The 15,841-nt window shown below is 43.4% G+C and overlaps 1 protein-coding gene across 1 annotated transcript in view; it reads left to right on the forward strand.

Annotated features, from left to right (window-relative positions):
* The first annotated feature begins 3,420 nt into the window (after positions 1-3,420).
* LOC117973000 (transmembrane protein 131-like) overlaps positions 3,421-15,841 on the forward strand; it is a 72,660-nt gene continuing 60,239 nt past the window's right edge. The window contains exons 1-2 of the mRNA XM_059030385.1: positions 3,421-3,589; positions 14,746-14,807. Coding sequence (XP_058886368.1) covers positions 3,466-3,589; positions 14,746-14,807 — 186 coding nt within the window. The 5' untranslated portion in view covers positions 3,421-3,465. The remainder of the gene's footprint in view (positions 3,590-14,745; positions 14,808-15,841) is intronic.

Here is a 15,841-nt window from a genome sequence, read left to right on the forward strand (position 1 = left end):
AATAATAATATCTTTATATAGCGCCTTTCATAGTGGACTCATCCGCAGGAGCACAAAGAGGTTAAATAACTTGCTTGCAGTGTGTCAGTCAGTGGCAGAGGTGGGATTTGAACCACTGACCTTCTGGTTACAAGCCCTGGACTTTAACCACAGGACCTCCTTTTAATAATAGTAACACACACACACACACACACACACACACACACACACACACACACACACACACACACACACACACACACACACACACACACACACACACACACACACACACACTAGCCTTCAAATTCATTTTTGTTGAACATCTTGATTGCTAACAAAAGGGAAGTGATAGATATAGTGAAGTGATAGATATAATGAAGTGATAGGTATAGTGAAGTGATAGGTATAATGAAGTGATAGGTATAGTGAAGTGATAGATATAGTGAAGTGATTGGTATAGTGAAGTGATAGATATAGTAAAGTGATAGATATAATGAAGTGATAGGTATAGTGAAGTGATAGATATAGTGAAGTGATAGATATAATGAAGTGATAGATATAATGAAGTGATAGTGTAGCAGGGGAGATCTGGACTGACTATTTGGCACATCCGTATTACTGCAGGTAGAGGTCAGCAGTCTCGTGGGATCCGCCTGTCGGTCACGGCGATGACACGGAGAGGTGGGGAAGAGGGTGTGTGTGCTTTCCCTCTCTCTGAGTGGCTGAGGGGCGGGCCTTGGGAGACTGCTCGGCCCATAAGATCTGGTTTGGTTGGGCGCTCGGGTGGCCGTGTTTGGGGAATACCCAGTGACACTGACGAAAGACGTCAGTTTTAAAATAAAACTAGGCAAAACTGGCTGAGAAAAACAGCTGGCCTTAAAATAATTTAACGAGAAAAGAAATAACAGAAATCACCACGTACCCGAGGGGACGGGCTTAGTTGTACGGGGAACTCCGGCCATCCCAGTGTGTAGAGGGTAATTGAGCGTAGGACGGAGGCCCGTTCTGACCGGCTTAGCGGCAGTGGGGGCACTGCGTAAGCAGAACTTTTTGTTTGTAGTTTTATTACTGTGTTTTATTTTCCCTTTTTCTTTCGCCTTTGGTTTTTCATTATTATTTGCGAGCACTTGTTGTGCCTATACCTGTATTGGTAAACGCCGTGATTCTGGTTACTGTTGTCAGTATCCAGAACACGGACAACAGCGCCATCTACTGTACCAAATAAATCAGTACGCCTGAGCGGCGTTACAAATAAAGTACTGTCTCCTTGTGTCAGTGAATTGCCCACCACCCTTCCACAGATAGATATAGTGAAGTGATAGATATAATGAAGTGATAGGTATAGTGAAGTGATAGGTATAGTGAAGTGATAGATATAGTGAAGTGATAGATATAATGAAGTGATAGATATAGTGAAGTGATAGATATAGTGAAGTGATAGATATAATGAAGTGATAGATATAATGAAGTGATAGATATAGTGAAGTGATAGATATAGTGAAGTGATAGGTATAGTGAAGTGATAGATATAGTGAAGTGATAGATATAATGAAGTGATAGATATAGTGAAGTGATAGGTATAGTGAAGTGATAGATATAGTGAAGTGATAGATATAATGAAGTGATAGATATAGTGAAGTGATAGATATAGTGAAGTGATAGATATAATGAAGTGATAGATATAATGAAGTGATAGATATAGTGAAGTGATAGGTATAGTGAAGTGATAGATATAGTGAAGTGATAGATATAATGAAGTGATAGATATAGTGAAGTGATAGGTATAGTGAAATGATAGATATAGTTTGTGTTACACAGATAACACCTACAGATTTACTGTAAGAACCACAAAACTGCTGAAATACCTACAGATATACTGTAAGAACCACAAAACTGCTGAAATACCTACAGATATACTGTAAGAACCAGAAAGCTGCTTTTAAACCCGCATGGGCCACAACACGCTTCAATTGGTTTCTACTTGCAGGTTGTTTGTTGAGTTTTAGTTCAGTGGTCCCTTAGTGACATATTTCTGTATTGCTGCCAGTTAAACATTACCTAATATTCTGCTTGAAATACAGGCACAGCAAACCACATTACATGTGAATGATTCATGCCAGTGGAGCTCCTTTTGTATCAAGTAACTAAAACAAGTGATATGAATGAATAACACAGTCAGCTGCTAGGTGGGTACAGGTTGCATTAGTCAAAAGTCACACATGAAACAGAGAAGGGCAGAGCAATGTTTCTTTATGAGTGGTGTGTCAATTCAGTCGACACAGTAAGAATAGGAATTGTGTGTCTCATAATGACATCAGGTTAGGATGAAGCTCAGGGTTTGTGTAAGATTGTTATTGAAGGTTTCAGAGTGTGTGGCTTCAAGTGTCCATTTTCTTTCTATTTGATGGTGTTTTCAATCATTCGGAGTGGCTCTTGTTTGGGTCGTTCCTAAATGAAGGTCTCATAATAATATGCCTTTATCTAGCTTTGAGAGTGCTCTTTACCTGACTTTGAGACAGAGCTCTTTACCTGGCTTTGAGACAGAGCTCTTTACCTGACTTTGAGACAGAGCTGTTTACCTGACTTTGAGACAGAGCTGTTTACCTGGCTTTGAGACAGAGCTCTTTACCTGGCTCTGAGACAGAGCTCTTTACCTGGCTCTGAGACAGAGCTCTTTATCTGGCTTTGAGACAGAGCTCTTTATCTGGCTTTGAGACAGAGTTCTTTATCTGGCTTTGAGACATAGTTCTTTATCTGGCTTTGAGACAGAGCTCTTTACCTGGCTCTGAGACAGAGCTCTTTACCTGGCTCTGAGACAGAGCTCTTTATCTGGCTTTGAGACAGAGTTCTTTATCTGGCTTTGAGACAGAGCTCTTTACCTGGCTCTGAGACAGTACTGGGACTGAACAACCTGCATCCTTTACCTCACACCATGTGGCAACCTGGCTTTTTAGGTGGGGCTGAGTTGAAAGGTCACACTGTCACATGATTTGAATGGAATGAGGAAGGCATGATGTTTTTACATGGTGTTTTTTTGTTACTATAATGTGTGCCATGTGATAACATTAAATCAATCAATGTAATGTAAACTGAAATTATTATTGCTTTTGTCATGCGCATGTCTAGTTGCTCAAGAGTTCTGGGTAATGTACTTTCAGTTTGTTGGCTTTCACTTTCCAAACACTACATCCACGGGTGCCGGGCAGCAAACCTTACAAATCTTTTTTTAATACTTTAAAGACAGCTTTCTTACTTTGTCATGTGTTTCTGGTCCATATTGTATGATTTACTACTACTACTACTAATAATAATAATATTAAAACAGCACCATACTGTAAATGTGGCACCTTGCGCTTCTACTGCAGGCGCGTGTTTCTGTTGCAGTACCGCGCTGTGCCGCAGCGTGTCTCTCTTCCCAACATAGCTCTGTATATCAGTTAGTACGCTGGGGTCCCTCGCATAGTGATATACAAATACAACAGCATGGCGACGTGGGAGCGAGTTCCGTTCTTTCCTCACCTATCTGTGGGGAAAAAAACAAGATGCTTCGGAGTCCTCCGGATTTTATTTATTGCATTTTTTCACACAGCACACGCCAATAAAGAAGGTCGGTACATTTCTATGTTGCATTGTTATTTCATTGTATTGGTTCTGGACACTGTATTCCACTGCTGCGCTACATGGACACTGTAAATCAGCAATGGGATGTTTCTCAGTCAGTGTAAATATCGTGCGAGTTCCGGTCTGTGGAAGAAGCGGTTTATTAGTAGTGTTGGGTTGCTTGTTTTATTTAAGGAGCCTCGTATAGCTGTCCTGCATTCTCCGATGGATTTCCTATTACAGCACATAGCAGTGTTTACCTGGCTGGATGCATTTCATTTGGTTCTAAAGTAATATTCGTGTAGCTGCTCGTGAGGTTGTGAGCATGTGGAACGTTGGCTGCGTTCTGTTTTTAAAAGCTGTTCTTGCGTTTCTTTCAAAACTAGTTTTTCTGCCGTTCGCAACTGTGTGTTCAAGGTGTAACAACACAGCGGCGCAGACAGCTCCCTCTATCCCGTCTGCTTTTTCTCTCTTACAGGAGTGACTCTGAACGTCAAGCCCCAGGCTTCATTTGGGCCTGGACTCTGTTCCGGTAATGACAGTTTATTTGAAACAGAAGCACAATATTTGACCGCACTTTATTTTAATTAAGTAGTGTAATTGTAGCAAGCACTGCAGGGATGAGCATGTATCTAATGTTGTAATTTAAACGTTGTCTCTGACTGAAAGAAACACAAATCGTACAGAATAATATCTGACTGTCAGTTTAAAAGGGAAGTAACTCAACATTACTTTTTTGAAAAGGGTGTTTGATCTGTCACATTTTAAAACGTTTACACATTACTTTTTTTCAGCAGGGGATATGTTTGACGCAAAAATATTATAACACCGTGGCGTTGTCAGATCTGCCAGCTCACATTTGGCTGTGTCATCGAGCAGTCATCATCGGTTTGTTTGGTATTTTGCGCGTTCATTTAAACCAACTGGATGGGACTCACTTCAGTTATTAATGTTCGTACAATATCGTAAACTTTATAAACGCTCTGTGTTACCATCGCTAGTTGTACAGTACAGAAATAATGAATGTGCATGTGTATATTAATGTAAACATAGTGATTCGCTCTCAAGCCAAGTTTACAGCTGTGAGTTGCTTAGTTTCACGTGCCCAGCATTCTGTCAGTTTGTGTTTGTTTACTAAATCGGACCCGCTACCAAACATGTTTGTTTGCTTATTTTAAAATCGTATGATTCCACTTCATCGACTGAAGAAAATAAACAAATAAAGTTAACCTGGGGGTTTACCTAGCTCAAAACTCCCTGTGTGTGATGAACGTTTGTGATTTTATATGAAAATCTAACTTGGGTGTGTTCTGGTGTTTTTAGTACCACAGTACTAGCAATTTTGTAGCTGCACATTTGAGAGATCTGTTTACAATTGACATATATAGGTAGTTGTGAATTTTGTGAGATACAGCATTTCAGTCAGCATTAGTATTGTACTTAAAATAAAGGTGGTTCTTAAACCGGACACACATTTCACTTCAAGGTTTTGTCATTAGTATGTCATAACATTCGATATACTGTATAATTTGTCATTGCTTCATCTTTATAGTTTTATGATGTTGTGTGTTGGCTAATATTCACTTGGATCGTTCAGAGATAACTTTCTAATTTATCTGTACAATATTTGCATTGGGTTGGAATCAGAAATATGTATTAGATCATCAATGATTGTCCAAAACTTTGGGCTGGATGTGTTTTTCAACGTCTTCAACACTGTGAATGTTTCTCTTAGTATGAGTGCACTGAGTGTTATATATGGCTGAGATCTACAGACAGTGGAGCTCCTTTTGAAACCATTCCCCAGTCTTGAGCTCAGGTAAAGTATTTTATTTAAACAAGGTTCCAGGTATTTGAGCAGCGGTGTGCGCTGAACAGATCGAACTTCACACAGGATTGTTAAGCTGTGATGCTGGACCTGTCACCCCAGTCTGAGAGTTCAAAGCACAGGATTGTTAAGCTGTGATGCTGGACCTGTCACCCCAGTCTGAGAGTTCAAAGCACAGGATTGTTAAACTGTGATGCTGGACCTGTCACCCCAGTCTGAGAGTTCAAAGCACAGGATTGTTAAGCTGTGATGCTGGACCTGTCACCCCAGTCTGAGAGTTCAAAGCACAGGATTGTTAAACTGTGATGCTGGACCTGTCACCCCAGTCTGAGAGTCCAGGGGAGTCGAGATTGCTCACAATCCTGGCACCTGGTCTATTAAATATGAGATATACATAAGTTCTTCTTCCTTAATAAAGGAAAATGCTCCTGAAATAATATAAAATGAAAAAACACTTTTTTAAACTTTCTAAATAACAAAAGCACATTTATCCCGGGACTGTGTGCCGTTCCACTGCCTGTACAGTACGGTATAGAAACCTGAATCCTAGCACAGTAGCCCATTTGTTTTCTATTCCCTCTTTACTCACTTTATTGTGTGCACTAGTGGATTAATAGTGTAGAGTGTAAAGAATAAAATGTAACATCAACATTGTATTCTGCAGCTTTCAAGTGTCTGACACAGTTTGCATGTATCCATATATTATTTAAACAAGTGTACACAAATACACTGTCCCTGATGATTCATGTAAAGAGTCCACTGTCCCTGATACCTTTACATGCGTGGTCAGGGGCCGTCTCTTTACATGCGTGATCAGGGGCCGTCTCTTTACATGCGTGATCAGGGGCCGTCTCTTTACATGCGTGATCAGGGGCCATCTCTTTACATGCGTGATCAGGGGCCGTTTCTTTACATGCGTGATTGTTTATCCCTGTAAAGAAGGTATTCCTGATAATTCATATGAAATGAACACTGTGATTGCAGGAGCAGGGTTTCCCTGCTGGGTCACATGGTTTGTGTGGAAGCTTGTTGTCCCAGACCAGTAGTTGTCTTTCTTGCTATAATTGAGGCTGTGCCAGAAACGTAGTGTAAACCTCCATGCGCTCGCAGTGTACCTGGGATCAGCCACATTCCAGGTGTGTGTTTGCAGGTCACGTGATATATGCTCAGATCCTGAAGCATAGTGTAAACCTCCATGTGCTCGCAGTGTACCTGGGATCAGCCACATTCCAGGTGTGTGTTTGCAGGTCACGTGATATATGCTCAGATCCTGAAGCATAGTGTAAACCTCCATGTGCTCGCAGTGTACCTGGGATCAGCCACATTCCAGGTGTGTGTTTGCAGGTCACGTGATATATGCTCAGATCCTGAAGCATAGTGTAAACCTCCATGTGCTCGCAGTGTACCTGGGATCAGCCACATTCCAGGTGTGTGTTTGCAGGTCACGTGATATATGCTCAGATCCTGAAGCATAGTGTAAACCTCCATGTGCTCGCAGTGTACCTGGGATCAGCCACATTCCAGGTGTGTGTTTGCAGGTCACGTGATATATGCTCAGATCCTGAAGCATAGTGTAAACCTCCATGTGCTCGCAGTGTACCTGGGATCAGCCACATTCCAGGTGTGTGTTTGCAGGTCACGTGATATATGCTCAGATCCTGAAATTGTCAACACCAACCTGCTTTTTTAGAAGTGCATGCCTCTTGGTTCAGTCATGCTGGCTGCCTTGGAAGTTCAGCAATGCTTTGATTCTTTTTTGTGGAATGAAGAGTCAGTTGCTGTACAAACACGTCATCCACAGATGGGCGAGGTGAGGTTTTGAGTGTCTTTGCTCGTGGCAGGGTGCCTCAGAGGGCCTGGTTACATGTGACTGAGCCCCACCCAGCACAAGAACCATTCTAGTGTCTTTAAAGCACGCTTTCTATTGCCCTGAACATTGTGCAGTAGGTGTTTTCAGTTAGCATGGCACAGCATACTGTGCAGCATAAACAAGCCTCTTGTGTGCTGATGGAAAGCTGCTTTGTAAATTTAAAAAAAGGGAAGTGGAAACTAACTTATTTAAATAAATAAATAAAATGTTGCTTTCGATTTTCGCTTAGTCCCCCAGAGTCTCAACTTCAATCCGGTTATTTATATAATTTTTTTTTTGATCACAGCAGTTCTCTGTGTGGCTCAAAAGATGTCCAGATATAAAACTTCCATTTAGAGATCAGATCTAAAAACAAAGTCTGTATTGAGATCCGCTGTTTAGATCATTCAAATGACAGAGCAGACCTTGAGCTTGTTACTGTTTCAAAATATATTATATTCATTGATGATTGTTTCACTTCTTTGTTTTGGGTTTTTTATTTCATATCCGATTTTTTTTAGTTCTATGTTTTGCTCCTGCAGGTACAGTATTCTGTGCCCTTGCTAGTTTTTTGTATCGAGAGTAAAGTCAGGACACTTTATAAAAGCTGATGGTTCCAGCAGGAGCCGGCAGTTCTATTATATTGATAATTTTCACTGTTCTCTGGTCAGCTATGGCAGTGTTCAGCTTTGTATTCTCACAGGTATGTTCAAAAATAGGTGGATCCCCTCTACTTTACAGCCTGCTATTAATAGAACAGCTTGTTTTACTGCTGAGAGAGCTATTGCAGACCCCTCTGAATGCTATTGCAGTCCCCTCTGAATGCTTTTGCAGTCCCCTCTGAATGCTATTGCAGACCCCTCTGAATGCTATTGCAGACCCCTCTGAATGCTATTGCAGACCTCTCTGAAACCCGCGATGAGCTCACATTACCAGGTTGCTGTTTTATAGTCAGAAATGTGCATGTTTTAAAGTAAGCCTGTGGTTCCCTACTAAAGCTTTATCTTGTCTCTGTTGGCAGTTAGTATTTGCAGTACTCATGAAAAACTGTGGCTTGATCAGACTTTCTTGAACCCTAATCTGCAGTGCTGTGCATTCAACTGGACACGCTTGTTTGTGGCAAGACATTGATTTGTAATTTTGGAAACCTGCACAGTTCAGTAGTTCATGATCAGAGCTTTAACAGAAGTGGGTGCTGTACTGTGCTGTGCTATTCAAACATAAGCACTGAAAAAAATGTTTTTTCAAGTTCTTCCTACTTCAATGTAAAGAGGATCAAAACACATATGTAGCGTACATAAGATAGGCAGCATACAATAGCAAGATGGACAGGCATGCAGCACACTGCAGTGTTAACAGTTTAATTAAACTCTACTGGGACGGAAATTCACCTCCTGTTGCATCGCAGTTTTACTATGAGCTTGATTAGCCCCAGTGTGTGGATAACAAGCTCAGGTGAGAGTTATTGAACTGGTAGTAAAAGCAGGAATGGATCACACTGCTATGCAATGGGAATCTTATTCCAGGAATGGATCACGCACAGCTCTGTGGTTCAAGATCAGCAATTAATCAAGGTTCTTTGAGAGATCTTTTCTATAAGCGCGGTCTGCAGTTTCAAGGGTAGGAATTATGTTTACAGAGTTATTGCAAAATAATAATCAAGTATAACGTGTATTCTCAGTACACCTGCTAAACCAGTACAACAGTACACAATGTTCAAAGTTTAAACCAGCATGCTTTGAGCAGGTTTATTTTTAACCCATGGCCCAAGGCATGCTGTTTTGTTATGCGTTACTTAGTCGGTCATACTGTAGGCTTGCTTTTAACTTTGCATGCAATCCAAAAAGCAACCGTGGAATTAGAATTTATTCAAACATGCAAATCAAGGCTGTGCTGTGTAAATGAGCGATAGCAAAAACCACATCTGTAAACACCTTTCTAATCGGCGCCTGATTTCATATTAGTCTGCAGTCTCCAAATGAATAGACTCATTCGAAATCTAGCTGTTTATGGTCCAGTTTACATGTACAGTTTGCGTGCCACGTTTGTACAGATTTTAGACTGGAGATGGTTGCATGCTCTAGTAGACACGCAGAGTTGATTTTCAGTGGTAACATATGGCAGCAAATGGGTCAGATCCAAGCATTTCACTGTAAAGCTGTTTGCCTATGCAGGGTATGTTGCTTGTCATTCACAGGATATTGCTGCTGTCTTGTCTTGCACCACTGCCTGCGGGTTTACACTAAACTTTTAACCCAGCCCTGGCATTCAGAACTCTCCTTGTTTCGTGTTATTGAAATGACCTGCTGCCAGGTGTCTTTGAACAGGTCTGCTAAAGGTCTGCTTGAAGTGACCGCGCTGCTCAAAGGAGGAGTACTGCAAGTCTCACTTGAGTCTGTAGGGTTACAGTGTATTAGAAGCTAGATCTCTATTTAAATGGAACCAAAACTGCTTTGCTGCACATCGTCTAGTGCAGCTGTGGGTATGGTGAGCGTTTAGAAACCAGGGGGAATGGAACAGAGTTCCTTACAGCCTTACATGCTGTCTGCTCACGGCTCTCCTGGCAGATGAGCTTGCAGGAGTGTTCCGTTATTTCTCTGCTTGTGATGCTCTTTCTCAGATGAGCCTGCAGGAGCGTTCCTTTATTTCTCTCTGTTGTGATGCTCTTTCTCAGATGAACTTGCAGGAGCGTTCCTTTATTTCTCTCTGTTGTGATGCTCTTTCTCAGATGAACTTGCAGGAGCGTTCCTTTATTTCTGTCTGTTGTGATGCTCTTTTTCTCAGATGAGCTTGAGGGAGTGTTCCTTTATTTCTCTGCTTGTGGTGCTCTTTTTCTCAGATGAGCTTGAGGGAGTGTTCCTTTATTTCTCTGCTTGTGGTGCTCTTTCTCAGATGAACTTGCAGGATTGTTCCCTTATTTCTCTCTGCTTGTGATGCTCTTTCTCAGATGAACTTGCAGGATTGTTCCCTTATTTCTCTCTGTTGTGATGCTCTTTTTCTCAGATGAGCTTGCAGGAGCGTTCCTTTATTTCTCTCTGTTGTGATGCTCTTTCTCAGATGAGCTTGCAGGAGCGTTCCTTTATTTCTCTGTTGTGATGCTCTTTTTCTCAGATGAGCTTGCAGGAGCGTTCCTTTATTTCTCTCTGTTGTGATGCTCTTTTTCTCAGATGAGCTTGCAGGAGCGTTCCTTTATTTCTCTCTGTTGTGATGCTCTTTCTCAGATGAACTTGCAGGAGCGTTCCTTTATTTCTCTCTGTTGTGATGCTCTTTCTCAGATGAACTTGCAGGAGCGTTCCTTTATTTCTGTCTGTTGTGATGCTCTTTTTCTCAGATGAGCTTGAGGGAGTGTTCCTTTATTTCTCTGCTTGTGGTGCTCTTTTTCTCAGATGAGCTTGAGGGAGTGTTCCTTTATTTCTCTGCTTGTGGTGCTCTTTCTCAGATGAACTTGCAGGATTGTTCCCTTATTTCTCTCTGCTTGTGATGCTCTTTCTCAGATGAACTTGCAGGATTGTTCCCTTATTTCTCTCTGTTGTGATGCTCTTTTTCTCCGATGAACTTGCAGGATTGTTCCCTTATTTCTCTCTGTTGTGATGCTCTTTTTCTCAGATGAGCTTGCAGGAGCGTTCCTTTATTTCTCTCTGTTGTGATGCTCTTTCTCAGATGAGCTTGCAGGAGCGTTCCTTTATTTCTCTGTTGTGATGCTCTTTTTCTCAGATGAGCTTGCAGGAGCGTTCCTTTATTTCTCTCTGTTGTGATGCTCTTTTTCTCAGATGAGCTTGCAGGAGCGTTCCTTTATTTCTCTCTGTTGTGATGCTCTTTTTCTCAGATGAGCTTGCAGGAGCGTTCCTTTATTTCTCTCTGTTGTGATGCTCTTTCTCAGATGAACTTGCAGGAGCGTTCCTTTATTTCTCTCTGTTGTGATGCTCTTTCTCAGATGAACTTGCAGGAGCGTTCCTTTATTTCTGTCTGTTGTGATGCTCTTTTTCTCAGATGAGCTTGAGGGAGTGTTCCTTTATTTCTCTGCTTGTGATGCTCTTTTTCTCAGATGAGCTTGAGGGAGTGTTCCTTTATTTCTCTGCTTGTGGTGCTCTTTCTCAGATGAACTTGCAGGATTGTTCCCTTATTTCTCTCTGCTTGTGATGCTCTTTCTCAGATGAACTTGCAGGATTGCTCCCTTATTTCTCTCTGTTGTGATGCTCTTTTTCTCCGATGAACTTGCAGGATTGTTCCCTTATTTCTCTCTGTTGTGATGCTCTTTCTCAGATGAGCTTGCAGGAGCGTTCCTTTATTTCTCTCTGTTGTGATGCTCTTTCTCAGATGAGCTTGCAGGAGCGTTCCTTTATTTCTCTGTTGTGATGCTCTTTTTCTCAGATGAGCTTGCAGGAGCGTTCCTTTATTTCTCTCTGTTGTGATGCTCTTTTTCTCAGATGAGCTTGCAGGAGCGTTCCTTTATTTCTCTCTGTTGTGATGCTCTTTCTCAGATGAGCTTGCAGGAGCGTTCCTTTATTTCTCTCTGTTGTGATGCTCTTTCTCAGATGAGCTTGCAGGAGCGTTCCTTTATTTCTCTGCTTGTGATGCTCTTTTTCTCAGATGAGCTTGCAGGAGCGTTCCTATATTTCTCTCTGTTGTGATGCTCTTTTTCTCAGATGAGCTTGCAGGAGCGTTCCTTTATTTCTCTCTGTTGTGATGCTCTTTTTCTCAGATGAACTTGCAGGAGCGTTCCTTTATTTCTCTCTGTTGTGATGCTCTTTCTCAGATGAGCTTGCAGGAGTGTTCCTTTATTTCTCTGCTTGTGATGCTCTTTTTCTCAGATGAAAAGAAGCTGGTTTCTAGTTCCCTGCCTCAGAACACTTGCCAGCCTTTATCTGGCAGCCATGGGGAGCGGTGGGGAGAGGAGAGCAAGTATCTTTTCATCATTAGAATATAAGAATTGTCTTTTGTTTTTGTTTTTAAATGAAAACAGCATGAATTGAAGCAGTTGTTTTGATCCGACCAATGGAACTGACTTTCATAGCTTCAGTTGTGTTTGCTACAGTAGCACCTGTTACACTGTGCGTGTTTGTGTGTGTGTGTGCGTGTACCTGTGTGTGTAACGTGTGGTCTCACCTGTCTTGGTCTCGGATATTGATTTGCATGCTGTCTGTCTGCAGGCATGCATGTTGTCCTTATCGATTTGCCCTCCTCTCCCTTAACAAAACAACAAAAACCCCCCTCTTACTTTTCACATGTCTGGCAAAACCTTTTTTATATTATTTCACTTTTTTATTTTTTATCAAATCGCATGCAGTGTTGAAGACATCTGAGAAAAGTTGATATGCTGCATTTGCCAAGAAACAAAAGAATAAGAAAAAGCCTGGCCACAGCTGTGGAGTACGAAGCTGATTCAGCACTGCACACACAGGCTCATTAACACTGATACACAACACCCAAAATACAAGCTGATTCAGCACTGCACACACAGGCTCATTAACTGATACACAACACCCAAAATACAAGCTGATTCAGCACTGCGCACACAGGCTCATTAACATTGATACACAACACCCAAAATACAAGCTGATTCAGCACTGCGCACACAGGCTCATTAACATTGATACACAACACCCAAAATACAAGCTGATTCAGCACTGCACACACAGGCTCATTAACACTGATACACAACACCCAAAATACAAGCTGATTCAGCACTGCACACACAGGCTCATTAACATTGATACACAACACCCAAAATACAAGCTGATTCAGCACTGCACACACAGGCTCATTAACTGATACACAACACCCAAAATACAAGCTGATTCAGCACTGCACACACAGGCTCATTAACTGATACACAACACCCAAAATACAAGCTGATTCAGCACTGCGCACACAGGCTCATTAACATTGATACACAACACCCAAAATACAAGCTGATTCAGCACTGCGCACACAGGCTCATTAACATTGATACACAACACCCAAAATACAAGCTGATTCAGCACTGCACACACAGGCTCATTAACTGATACACAACACCCAAAATACAAGCTGATTCAGCACTGCGCACACAGGCTCATTAACATTGATACACAACACCCAAAATACAAGCTGATTCAGCACTGCGCACACAGGCTCATTAACATTGATACACAACACCCAAAATACAAGCTGATTCAGCACTGCACACACAGGCTCATTAACACTGATACGCAACACCCAAAATACAAGCTGATTCAGTTCTGCAGACACAGGCTCATTAACACTGATACGCAACACCCAAAATACAAGCTGATTCAGCACTGCACACACAGGCTCATTAACACTGATACGCAACACCCAAAATACAAGCTGATTCAGCACTGCACACACAGGCTCATTAACACTGATACGCAACACCCAAAATACAAGCTGATTCAGCACTGCACACACAGGCTCATTAACACTGATACGCAACACCCAAAATACAAGCTGATTCAGCACTGCACACACAGGCTCATTAACACTGATACGCAACACCCAAAATACAAGCTGATTCAGTTCTGCAGACACAGGCTCATGTAGAGCGTGTTGGTCAGCCCTCTCTCGCTACCGAGCTGGTTTCTTGTGAACCACCAAACACAAGGGATGGAAATAGCACAGGAAATAAGTCAGCCAGTCTTTCACAATACATGTGTCTAAGAGCTGCTTCAAAAGGCCTTTGGTCCTGTTTTGAAGCAAGTGCAAAGGGACATTTCAGGGGTAATAAACCCATTCAGAAAGTAGAACACTAGCATGAAACAACTTGGTCAAGTACTGTATTTGATGTATTCCTTTGAGAAATGTCATGTAGTTTATTTAAAAAATGTTTCTCCTTTCTGAATGTGCATTTACAAACGGTTTGAAGTAGGGCCTGTTCAACCAACATATTGTATTGTTCTGTGTCTAACTTGCATGTGGGCTGATAGGTGCTCGTTTGGAAGGGGCTTCTGTTTCAAAGATTACATCAGTTACCCATATGAAAGTTTGCTATGGTATTTTTGCAGTGTTTCTGTGTTTTTACCATGCATTTCCTATGGTTCTGCTGTGCATTTACCATTGTTTACCACACTTTAATATGCTATGCCATACCACTCTGTGCTTTTCCAATGCTTGCCTATGCTTTCACTGTGCTTTATTACACTTTGCTATGCTTTTACTATGGGACCCTTTTATTCGGGTACGCTGCTTCACTGTGATAAGCACTGTCTGTGCGGGCCCTTCTGAACACACTTGCTGAAGGCTTTCCTGTACTAGTGTGAACATTCCCCCGGGTCCATTTTGTAGTCCACTTGCAAAAGAGATTAAATTACTTTGTATGAGGATTTTGTTGTGCAGTAACTTCTGAATCAAGATTGCGTAACATCCAGTTTAGAAACAGGCTCCCTGATGCTGTTGACGCGGGTGGGAGTCGTGTCCCACACTGTTACTCTACTGGACTCCTCTGCTGTATCATCCTAATAAGAGGCTTCTCCATTTGTCTTTACAGCATTCATCCAATCAGATACCATCCTGGAGGTGCTAAGTTTCGGTGACGGGAGCCTATTACCGGTAAGGTGGAACTTGTCATTTTTATGGGAATTAAGTATTGTTCTCATTAAAACAGCATTATCATTTCACAGCCTCTCTGTTCACTGTAAGGCTAGCGTGTATCATTTCACAGCCTCTCTGTTCACTGTGAGGGAGGGAGAGGGGGAGGTGGGGGAGGGAGATGGTGGGGAGGTGGGGGAGGGAGATGGTGGGGAGATGGTGGGGAGGTGGGGGAGGGAGATGGTGGGGAGGTGGGGGAGGGAGATGGTGGGGAGGTGGGGGAGGGAGATGGTGGGGAGGTGGGGGAGGTGGGGGAGGGAGATGGTGGGGAGGTGGGGGAGGGGTTGGGAGGGAGGTGGAGGGAGGTGAGGGAGGGGTTGGAGGGAGGTGAGGGAGGGAGGGGAAGGGGGGGGGGAGAGAGATGGAGAGAGGGGGAGGGGGAGAGAGATGGAGAGAGGGGGAGGGTGGGAGGGGGGAGAGAGGGGGTGGGGGAGAGAGACGGAGAGAGGGGGAGGGGGGGAGAGAGGGGGTGGGGGAGAGAGACAGAGGGGGGAGAGAAACGGAGAGAGGGGATGGGGGAGGGGGAGAGAGACAGAGGGGGGAGAGAAACGGAGAGAGGGGGTGTGGGAGGGGGAGGGGGAGAGAGACAGAGGGGGGAGAGGTGGAGAGGAGAGAGGGGGGAGACGTGGAGAGGGGGGGAGGGGGGAGAGAGACGTGGAGAGGGGGGAGGGGGGAGAGAGACGGAGAGAGGGGGTGGGGGGAGAGATGGAGAGAGGGGGAGAGATGGAGGGAGGGGAGAGAGACGGAGGGAGGGGAGGGAGAGAGACGGAGGGAGGGGAGAGAGACGGAGGGAGGGGGGGGAGAGAGAGGGGGGAGGGAGACGGAGAGAGAGGGGGTGGGGGAGGGGGAGAGTGGGAGTGGGGGTGGGAGTGGGGGAGGGGGAGAGAGACAGAGAGAGAGGGGGAGGGGGAGAGAGACGGAGAGAGAGGGGGTGGGGGTGGGGGTGGGGGAGAGAGACGGAGAGGGGGTGGGGGGAGTGGGGGGAGAGGGGGGAG

This window comes from Acipenser ruthenus, chromosome 9, assembly GCF_902713425.1.
Source record: "Acipenser ruthenus chromosome 9, fAciRut3.2 maternal haplotype, whole genome shotgun sequence".
Lineage (NCBI taxonomy): Eukaryota > Metazoa > Chordata > Actinopteri > Acipenseriformes > Acipenseridae > Acipenser > Acipenser ruthenus.